This window comes from Scomber japonicus, chromosome 18 (genome assembly GCF_027409825.1).
Source record: "Scomber japonicus isolate fScoJap1 chromosome 18, fScoJap1.pri, whole genome shotgun sequence".
Taxonomy (NCBI): domain Eukaryota; kingdom Metazoa; phylum Chordata; class Actinopteri; order Scombriformes; family Scombridae; genus Scomber; species Scomber japonicus.
Window position 1 is genome coordinate 29,940,368 of NC_070595.1, and position 11,973 is coordinate 29,952,340.

Below are 11,973 nucleotides of genomic sequence, written 5' to 3' on the forward strand. Positions count from 1 at the left end.
CACTGGTGCTTATAGGCCAGTCAGTAACATTTACTGTAGACTCTAGCCTGCTCTCCCTCACAGCTAACTTCGTCTTATGAATTTTAACTTTTAGTATCAACAGACAACAGTAGTGTCTGCTTTCCTACATAAAAAGAAATTAAAACACAAATAAATACATTTCTCCAGCCACATAACTTACATATATATATTCCACATTAAATTACAGCAGTTCACTGAAAAACAGTACATTTATAAACAAAAACAAATTCTGCACAAATTCTCTTAAATGAACTCAGAATTCATATTTAAAAGAAAATCATGAACTCACTTGCCGTCCAGTGTGCAGCCTGCGCGCTAAGATGCACACCAGGACACAGCAGTGTGTCTCCTCTCTGCAGCTGGAACAAGCATACTAATCAACAGTTAGGGAAAATCATCTATACCTGATGCTGTAATGGTGACAATCAGTGTATTTATCATTTATTTATTGTCCCGTATTTCAGACCCATCTCCCGAGAATCTCCTGTAATATATTTATGAATAATCGGATCAATGTGAATGAAAGCTCAGACAGGAAGCCGCTGCAGCTCCGTTAGCTTGACAGAAGCTGAAACTCTACATAGCCAAATGTTTGAACTGTCAATAAAAGTGCACATTTTCCAGCCTGCTTCAGACGATGCTGAGTTTACCGACCAATTATCAAAAAATCAGGATGTGTTGTGTGAACTATCGTCATCTTAACCCACTCAGCACCACTGATGGGCAGTAACGTGTTACTGTAATCAGATTACTTTTTTCAAGTAACGAGTAAAGGAAAGGAAACAGTAATTAGATTACTTTCCCGCAAGCAGGCTGCGTTACTAAACTGTGATTTTGTTTGTGACAATCACGTATGAGCGGTGCGACGTCAGAGGTAAACAGACACGTGTGCAGATCAACAAGAGATAACATGGAGTGCAGGAGAGAGCAGCACCATGCAGCGTTTAATGCTTGGAAGTACCAACATTACTTTGAGTTTGACTCGATAAAAAGTGACTAAAACATTAGCGTCTGCTGTACACTCTGTGTGGGTAGAAGACTTTTATCTACAGCGAAACATTCTACCTCAAATCTAAGCAAGCAGCTAGCAAGCCAGCACAGGAATGTGAAAGTCATTGAGAAAGCCCCGGATCCCCCCACTGACATGACCGCTGCGGCTACCACATCCAATCCCACATGGCAAACCTCAGACGGGCCTCTCCTGCTAAACAGCTGAAATTAGACTTAAGAGCCACAGGACTTAGTTTTATATAATAATCTATATTGTGGAGGACATGTTGCCCATTTCCACTGAAGACTCTCCGCATCGATACCGACCAACTGTTGAAATATGTAGATGTTAATAATCCACAATACAGTCAGGAGAGACTTTGATTTGAATGATTTTATTGCTGTATTTTATTTACATCTATTCAAATGAAGGTGTAAACACAAGAAAGAATTATATTTTATACGCTTGAATATGCAGAAATAGAAGTTAACAGAAGAAAGACTTGCTTTATTTTATTTAAATCTGCTGGAATGTGCAGAAAGTAGCTTTAAATGTTCAACAATTTTCTTCAAGTCAGAGACTTGCATTTAATTTAATTTTTGCTTGATGCAATGTGCATAAAGTTACAAGATTGAAACTAATAAAACACGTTTAGAAAAAGAGACTGTTTCATTTGATTCAATTGTATATGATGGAATATGTAGAAAGAATAGAGTTAGGCTGAAAGGTCTATTGCTTTATAGCATATTCAGGTTGTGCATCATGTTTTTGAAAAGTCACTAAGTAAAGTAATCATTAAAGTAACTAATTACTTTTGAAAAGAAGTTATCAGTAAAGTAACTGGATTACTTTCTTGGAGAAGTAATCAGTAACTAATTACTATTTCCAAGTAAGTTGACCAACACAGCTCAGCACTAATATCTCTGCTCATGTTCTGCTGTGTGTTGCGTTAAGCAGCAGATAAAAAGCTGCTGCTGGGAGACAAAATTAATTCTGCTCAATTCAAAAGATTCAAAGTGACAAAAGTGTTTTACATGTGTTTGTACCACAGTGTTAAACTGCAGAGTTTCTGTGATCTTCATGTTTTATTTGAATAAAAATAGAAACATGAATAAATAAATCAATACTAAGTAAGATAAACATGAATAAATATAATAAATACCAAGTAAGCCATACTCATGCTGACAGTATACACACAAACTGTACTTACAAGCATACAACAAATACAATAAGCAGCAAATACACACAGTCATAGATAGTTATTAATGTTGTGCTCATGCAACGATCAAATGTAAATGTGTTGTTACATGTGTTTGTTCCACAGTGTTTCTGTGATCTTCATGTTTTATTTTAATAAATAGAAACATGAATAAATCATAAATAAATACGTTATGGTGAATGTATTTATAGGTATTGAAGTCTAATATTACATCATAAATATTTGTATACTTATTTGCACTAACATCCCTCAAAAAACAGCATTAGCCCGCCTCCACCATACAAGAACCCCCAAGCCCAGCCGGCAGCATTTCAGACACTAGTTCAGGACAGTAGCTGATGTTGAAGCGTGATAAGCAGAATCAAACAGATGAGCAGCTTTTATTGTACACTGGCAGAGACAGCACAGATCTGAAGCCTAAACAGAGGATGACATTTTGTTTGACTCTGACTAACACAGAGTCTGAGGACAGTGAGCTTGGTGAGCCTTACAGCACAGCCACAGCTCTGATCAAGAGTTTTTACAGCTACACACAATATTCAATATGGAAAGTTACTGTGCTTTTAAAAAAAGGTTTAATGGAAACTCAGCCCACTCAAACCTGAACCCAATCACAGTTAAAATACTGGTCCAGTTCAGTGAAGTAAATAATTACTGGACCTTTAACCATGAACCTCACACACTGTTTCAGGTGTAATATGTGTGTTTTATTGTGTTTCACATAAAAGTTTTGGAGTCATTTGTATAAACATATGTGTTTATAAATTAATACAGGTTTACTGCTCATATTTATAAATCTGAACATGTTTTATTCAATAATAATAATAATTAGAACAAAACACTTTTTTACAACAGAACAATTATTATAAAAACTGCTTTTTTTTTGGGGGGGGGGGACTCCTATCATATGAACACCTGCCCCTCTACCCCAGCAGAGCCCATACTAATCTCACCACTGGTCCCAGTTTGGAGTTGATTGATTATAAAAAACACAGATTTTTTGTTGGTGATAATGCAACATGTGTTGTGTGTGTGTGTGGATGTGTGTGTGGATGTGTGTGTGTGTGTGTGTGGATGTTTGTGTGTGTATGTGTGTGTGTACGTCTGTGTGTGCGTGTGTGTTTGTGTGTGTGTGTGTCTACACAGGGCATGTGATGCGTCAGTGCAGTAGTGTTGGAGTAGTAGTGCCTGTAGTTAGTGCATGCTGCCTCTGCTTGCTACTTTTCTGCTTTCAGCTACCGCCGCCGGCTAGCCCTCTGTTCCGGGGATGAAAAGAGGAGCCGAGCGCGTAAGTCTCCTCAGCCGGTACATAGCCTCTCCACTGCCAAGACTCATACTCGCCTCCTCGTGGCCACATATGGTAACTGGTACCCCACGGTATCCAGGCTAAGCTGTACGGGATCTCGGAGCAGCAGTGGGCCCCGGAGACGTGGCATGCAGGCCCACCGGCGTGTGGATACGCCCTGCTGCCCGTCAACCACTGCCCCGGCTGTGGGTAAACAGCTCCCGCTATGGACAAATAGCAAAGACCTCAACGGTGGACCAGGCGGAGGATGATGGCTTACCAAAGGGAAACATCACAACGGCTGGGAAGGCGGACGAAGGCTGCAGCAGAAACGGGTCACCAGTCGTCTTGGAGTCCATGCCACTGGATCCTGACCCCGATCTGTCAAGGTCTGTGTGGTGGCTGTATGTGCACCAGTCTCCCCACACTAAACAAATTCACGCACAGGTGTCTTCTTCAAGGGAATCCACCTAACATCCCGGGTTAAGTCCTGTGGTGACCAGTAAGTGGTGACGGGGGCAGGATTGTGAAGTCTGGAAGCCCACAAGCTGGCACATCAGGCGGTGGATGCCAGATGACCGCTGGGCTCTTGCAAAGAGGCAGAAAGAGCCCTTCGGTAGCTACATCCACGACTGAGCAACCCTTTTTAGGATTCACTCTGCTCACCCTTGACAGGGAAGGGGCTAGAAAAGGTGCCCTAAGAATAGCCTGCCTCAAACCTCCCATCTGGATTACCGCGTTCAGAGGGATCACCAATTTGCGGTCAGAAAAACAGAACTATGAATTTTGGAGCCTGGAATGTGCGCACACTGATGGACAGTGCAACCAGTGACAGGCCGGAGAGGAGAACCGCCATCATTGCTAGAGAACTGAGGAGATGCCTGATTGACATAGCTGCTCTCTCAGAAACTCAATGGGCAGAGGAAGGTCATTTGAAGGAGGAGAAGGGTGGCTACACTTTCTTCTGGAAAGGGAAAGCAGCAGATGAGCTCAGGATCCATGGGGTTGGGTTTGCCATTAGGAACCAGTCACTTCTCTGAACTCCCTGTGGGAATCAGTGAGCGTCTGATGACTCTCCGTCTGGTGCTTGCCAACAACCAGATGGCAAGTCGTGAGTGCCTATGCACCTACCCTTCTTTCCGATGAGGAAATGAAAGAGACGTTCTATGCCTGTCTGGATGAGACACTGTCAAAAATCCCCAAGGAGGACAAGATCATTCTTCTGGGAGATTTGAATGCCAGAGTCGCCCGAGACCACCACCTCTGGAAGGGCAACATTGGCAAGGAAGGCATTGGAAACATCAACTCCAACAGAGTTCTGCTTCTCAGCAAATGTGCTCAGTATGATCTTACCATCACTTACACCATCTTTCACCAGAAGAACAAATTCAAGGCTTCATGGAGACACCCTCGTTCCAAACAGTGGCATCTTATTGATTATGTCATTGTCAGAACCAGGGATCAGCGTGATGTAAACATCACTAAGGCCATGATCAACTCCGACGACTGCTGGACAGATCACCACCTTATACGATCCACGATGTCCATCAAACTCAAGAGGAAGAGGAGATTGCAGAAGAAGATCGCCAGGCTCTATGGAACATACTGTCGAGGTATGGCTGCCCGGACAAATACATCAGAATCCTGAGGCTACTCCATGATGGAATGATAGCCACGGTGCTCAGCAACAGCGGCTACATATCTGAGCCTTTCACCATGGAGACAGGGGTCAAACAGGGATGCATTATTGCACCCACCCTGTTTTCCGTCTTTATTCCTGCCATACTTCACATCATGGCAAAGACCTACCATAGGGAATTCCGATCCAGTACAGAACCGATGGTAGGCTCTTTAACCTTGCCAGGTTCAAAGCCAAAAGCAAGGTTAGAAACACCACCATTATGGAGCTCCAGTATGCAGATGACAATGCCATAGCAGCACACTCCACAGAAGACCTACAGGGTATTCTGAATGCCTTTGCTAAGGCATACAGAGCCCTGGGTCTAGCTTTAAACATCAAGAAGACCCAGGTGCTATACCAACCTCCACCCAATCAGCTGTTTATTCCACCCATCATAAAAGTGGACAACACCAGTGGCGGCTGCTGGTGTTTTAAACAGGGGAAGCTCATATTGAAGCGAGGCAGTTACAATAAAAGGAGTGTTTAATTGAGGCTGTTGTATGCTTCATCTATGCCATAGAACCACATCAACACACACACACTTAACACCTGAATTATTCAACATAAACGTGTTAATTCATATTTAATATATAAGACCTAATCTAATCTAATTAATTAGACCAATAATATTGTTTTCTGTACCATTTTGCAATGTAACTCTCCTCTCTGCTCGGACTGCAGCTGGGACTGCTGTACGAGGCTGCTGTGAACCTGACTGTGAGTGCTTTGGGACGGGGGCAGGGCTCACAGCAGCACCCGCTGCTCGTTGAGGACAGAGTGATACGTGCTTTCATGTCAGAGTCTCCAAAACATCAGAAAACTCTCTAATAACACCAGAAAAAAACTCGCTAGATATGTCGATAGTCGCCTTTGAGAAAAAAAGTCGCCAAGAAGAGTTGGAAAGTCGCCAGATTTAGCGAGAAAGTCAAGCTACACTGGCAAAACTACACTAAGAAGAGTCAGCCTATCCAAAGCTGTCTGTCAAGGGCTTTGAGCCCTATAAAACATTTCATCCAATCATCATACAGAAGCAGAGCGTCCGACCCCGCCCACTGCTCCATTGACCGCCAGAGACGCTCAGCGTCCAGGGGCGGGACGAGTTTGTCGCATTATCCAATGAGCGTCTTATCCTGGCTTGTCCCGCCCTAGCCAAAACAGCTGTTGGGAGAAGCCCCATTGAACACCGTTGACGCTCAGCGTCCGCAGCGGACTGACTGTGTGATCGGGAAATCACGTTGGAAAATAACAGCGTTGGCAATAAACAGCTGGTTACAGGATGTCATAGTTGTAAAATTGAACGCATTCAAGTGCAGATTTGATGTAAATATAATTTTAGTGTGAATTTAATATGACAGTTGTGACGATTTATTTGATGAAATTTTAGGGGAAGCTGAGCTTCCCTTGTTGTCTCAGAGCAATCGCCACTGGACAACACCCCTCTCGAGAATGTTGACCACTTCCCTTACCTCGGCAGTCTTCTCTCCTCCAAAGCGGACATTGACGCTGAGATCAACCACCGCCTGAGCTGTGCCAATGGAGCATATGCCAGACAAAGGGAAACGGTCTTTGAAGACCAAAATCTCAGGGTTGACACCAAGCTCCTGGTCTACGAGGCCGTGGTTCTCCCCACCTTGCTGTATGGGGTAGAATCATAGACCACCTACAGCAGGCGCCTGAGAGCTCTGGAACAGCATCACCAGAGAACCTTGAGGAAGATACTGAGGATCAAATGGGAGGACAGATGCACAAACATCAGTGTTCTGGCACAGGCCAAAATGTCCAGCATCACCACCACAATAATGACACACCAACTCCGATGGACCAGCCATCTCATACGCATGGCCGACACCCGTCTCCCAAAACAAATTCTTTATTCTGAACTGGAGAGAGGTCCGCGAGCTTCAGGCGGGCAAAAGAAACGGTTCAAGGACAACATCAAGACAAACCTTAAAAATTTCTGTATTTCATCTCCTGACTGGGAGCACATGGCTCTGAACAGGCACCGATGGAAGGAAGCGGTGCAAGAAGGTGCTGCGCACTATGAGGGGGAACTCCACCGTGTCGCAGAAACAAAGCGACAGCTCCGCAAGGAAAGACAGGAAAAGGCTCCAGCACAACCACAACCCACTACCACTTTCCCATGTCAACACTGTACCAAAATATGTGGGTCACGGATCGGCCTCTATGCCCACCTGAAGACCCACAAATAGACTACCCCATGCAGAAGACAGTCATACTCGTTTCGAGTGACCGCCAATGATGATGATGATGGATGTCTGTGTGTGTGTGTGTGTGTGTGTGTGTGTGGATGTTTGTGTGTGTGTGTGTATCTGTGTGCGTGTGTGTGTATCTGTGTGTGCGCATGTGTGTGTGTGTGTGTGTCTGTGTGTGCGGATGTCTGTGTGTGTGTGTGTGTGTGTCTGTGTGTGCGTGTGTGTGTATGTGTGTGTGCCCCCCAATATAATGGTAGGGGAATCACTGGAATAGCTACTGGTGCATTCATATAAACTAGTCTCAGAAAACTGTTTTTCAGCATGACCCCCCCCCCCAAATAGACTTACACACACACACACACACACACACACACACACACACACACACATTTTAGAGAAAAGCTGATTGATGAGGACATAGTAATGTTGAACTACACATTTAAAAACTGAACACATCTGATTGGATTATAAATGGATTTTAATCTACATCATTTATTCTTTATTCAGATTGGAGGACTGCGGTTCATCAGAGACCAGCTGTGCTCCTCTGGCTTCAGCTCTGAAGTGCAACCCCTCCCATCTGAGACATCTGGATCTGAGTGGCAACAAGCTGCAGGATTCAGTCGTGGAGCTACTGTCTGATCTTCTGAAGAATCCAGACTGTAGACTGAAGGATCTGCTGTAAGTTCACTGACTGTCTGTTATTATTGTTGATCTTAATGTGTAACAACTGAATCTAATTTATGTTCATACATAACTTACATCTATGAAGTTTTTTCTATATTTTCAGTAATTTAAAGTTTAGTGTGTTTTTATAAAAGATGACTGATTTTTAAAGAAACTGTAGAAAATGTTCACTGTTAGTTGTTAAAGTCAATGAATGTTTATAATTGTTGGTAAAGAGTCACATCTGTATACAGAAGATCCTCCCAACTAATATCTGTTTCTATTTCTTTATTATATTCTTTAATGGGTTTTAATGAATAATGTCTGATCATTGATATTGATCCTTCAGAACACACACACACACACACACACACACACACACACACACACACACACCAGACAAAGTTAGTGTTATAGTCACACAAAGGATGTAAGCCTAAATGTAAACACAATAGTTCATACTATTAATAATAATAGTTCATTTAGTCAGATGAGACTAGACGACAAATATTCATCAACAACCGTTTTTTCCATAACTGAGACGAGACGATGACGAGACGGCACCAATGTCCTTAAACACTGACTCTGACTAAATTAACACGCAGACTAAATCTACTTCATTAAATAAAAACTTAAATAAAATATCTATCTTTCTTTTTTCATCAAAAAACAAAGAGACAACATATTAAATAGTTTCTCTCCTTCTAAATTACAATCTAAACAGTGCATTTATTGGATGTGTGTTAGTTTAGCTTCCTGTGTTCGTGCATGGTGACGTGTGTGACTCTGTGAGGAACAGCGTTACCCGGGCAACGCTCCATCCTCTGCCCGGTGTCCTCCTACCCCACCGGGAGCGTTACAGCAGTGGAGGTAGTCACGGCAACAGCCCACCTTTTAAATTAAGTTACTCTGTTAATACAGTCATTACGGCAATCAAATCTGAACGAGTGTCTTTAGGCTACCGTAATTACAGGAGTAGCAGCACAACTAAACAGTCCGATTTTGTTAACTTGCTCAAATTTAGTTGATTTGGTCTTTTACTCTGATTTGTGTGCTTCTATTGTGGGTCAGTAGCTACGTAGATAAATGCTGTCTTTATCTGTTTTATTCCTGTTTGTTGCTGAAATACGATCGGGAGGCTGCACAGGTTGTTTTATATTGACAGTTGACAGGAAGTGATTGGGTTAGGGTTAGGGTTATGTTGATTCTGTGTCTGACTTCCTGTCAGGTGCGCTCTGCGTTGTTGAGCTTGACGTTTTCTCTGATGACAGCAACAGTAGGAAGAAAAAGACGACTGGATATTTGGTCCCTTTTTATAAATATGCAAATCAGAAGATGTTTAATATCTGGATGTATTTCTGTGACTAACAGACCAGACGCCTTTAATCATTCAACATGTGTAGCTACTTCATCAGGTAATGAGAACATCAATCTGGTGAGATGAGTGAGAAAACTAGATTGACTGAAATGTTAATTAACATTAATAATAATACTTTATTTTTGGGTAGGGACATTGCACATTGATGAACATTGATATTTAAACATCTCTGTAAACATGCCGGATTATAGTAAAGCTGCTAATTTGCATCCCTGTGAATAAAATAAATTTAAAAAAGAATACAAATAGAGGAGACAGCAAATAAATAGATAAAATACAAATAAAGGAGCGAACACACACAGCACAATACACAATCAAAAGGATATCAGATCCAGAAAGGATACAACAATGTAAAAAAAGTCATGTTCAGTTAGTGTCAAGTCAAGATAGTGGTCGCATTTTTGATTAGATTTGAGCCATTGTTTTACTTTTCCTTTAAAAGAAGAGTATGTGGGGCATTCCCTTATTGTGGAGGGAAGACCATTCCAGATGCTGTCTGTCTTATAGCAACGTTTTAACAACCAAGTTAATATTTAATGCAGAAAGTAACTCACCTGGTTTATACTGTTTAAGCCAACTGTCAAAGGAATATGTTGCTTTAGATTTCCTAGTTTCACTCCTTATTTTAGTGTAATGTGTGTTTAGTTACAGTGAGCTGCATTTTGTATTGTGTATTAAATTTAGAGCTCAGTAACATTACTCTTTATTACTGAGCTTAAAAGGGGCTCAGATGGTTGTAACTGTGCTAGTTAGCCTGTGGGAGCTAGCTGCTGTTTATCTGATATTCTCCTGTTAGCTTTGAGGAAGACTTCAGATGAAGAGTAACTGCTTGTTCCCTCTGGTTACTGGAGAGGAAGTGACGGCTGCTCATATACAACCTCATGGACAACTTTCAGCATGTCATTTCCTAATTACAGGTCATTAAAGGAACCCTTGGACTCCCACTAAAAGAGACACTTTTTAAATATTAGGGTCTTTGAGTTTTACTCCATGGAACATCTGATTGGATTATAAATGGATTTTAATCTACATCATTTATTCAGGTTGGCTGACTGCAGTTGGTCAGAGACCAGCTGTGCTTCTCTGGTCTCAGCTCTGAAGTGCAACCCCTCCCATCTGAGACTGCTGGATCTGGGTAACAACAAGCTGCAGGATTCAGGAGTGGAGCTGCTGTCTGATGTTCTGAAGAGCCCAGAATGCAGACTGGAGTATCTGAGGTCAGACTCAATTTCTTACTTCTGTGTTGACTTTAATATGATGTGACAGTTGTGGTGACACTAACCTGCAGACATAAAGCTGATATTATGCTGATCAACACTGAATATCTTCATGGGAAAGTCTACTTTCTTCTTCAGTGGTTTAGTCCATTGATAAAATCCTACACTGGATAATTCACTCTGAACCTCTCAAACTGTTTTTTGTATTTTGTATTTGACAGTTTTTAAGCTGCATCCTGTTGGGTTCAGATCTTTGGAGTTTCCAACTTCTAGACTTCAGGGCCGGACAAAGAAATAGATTTCCAGATTAATTGTGATTCTTATTTGAATGATCAGTAATCAATTCTTGAGATCCAGAGATGGATCTTTGCATTGTGCCTTTACTCAGTAAACTCGTGTACATGTGCACTGTGTTGTGTGTCTGCAGTGTTTCAGTTAGAGCAGCATTGTAGTGGAGATTTGTCCTTAACTTGAAATAAATAAATAAACTGAAGATCAAACGGCCACTGAGGCACCTCAGGAATGAATCTTATAGGCAGGCAAGCATGAAGTTTCTTTTTATTTGAACATTTAGCAAACAAAGCTCATGACCATAGGTGAGGGTAGGAACGAAGATCGACTGGTAAATTGAGAGCTTCGCCTTTCGGCTCAGCTCTCTCTTCACCACGACGGATCTGTGCAGAGTCCGCATTACTGCAGACGCCGCACCGATCCGCCTGTCGATCTCCCGTTCCATCCTTCCCTCACTCGTGAACAAGACCCCGAGGTACTTGAACTCCTCCACTTGAGGCAGAATCTCATCCCCGACCCGAAGAGTGCACTCCACCCTTTTCCGGTTGAGGACCATGGCCTCGGATTTGGAGGTGCTGATTCTCATTCCGGCCGCTTCACACTCGGCTGTGAACCGATCCAGTGAGAGTTGGAGGTCACGGTCTGATGAAGCCAACAGGACCACATCATCTGCAAAAAGCAGTGACCCAATCCTGAGGTCACCAAACCGGACCCCCTCTACACCCTGGCTGCGCCTAGAAATCCTGTCCATAAAAATTATGAACAGGATCGGTGACAAAGGGCAGCCCTGGCGGAGTCCAACTCTCACCGGAAACAAGTCCGACTTATTGCCGGAAATGCGGACCAAGCTCTGACACCGGTCATACAGGGAACGGACGGCCCTTATCAGGGCGTCCGATATCCCGTATTCCCGGAGAACCCCCCACAGAATCCCCCGAGGGACACGGTCGAATGCCTTCTCCAAGTCCACAAAACACATGTGGACTGGTTGGGCAAACTCCCATGCACCCT

General features: G+C 42.8%; 1 protein-coding gene across 1 annotated transcript in view; it reads left to right on the forward strand.

Moving 5' to 3' along the window:
• Positions 1-10,651, forward strand: part of LOC128379385 (NACHT, LRR and PYD domains-containing protein 14-like) — a gene marked incomplete at its 3' end in the record, with an annotated part of 77,331 nt that extends 66,680 nt beyond the window's left edge. The window contains exons 8-9 of the mRNA XM_053339001.1: positions 7,918-8,091; positions 10,498-10,651. Of these exons, the coding sequence (XP_053194976.1) occupies positions 7,918-8,091; positions 10,498-10,651 (328 nt within the window). The remainder of the gene's footprint in view (positions 1-7,917; positions 8,092-10,497) is intronic.
• Positions 10,652-11,973: the final 1,322 nt, after the last annotated feature.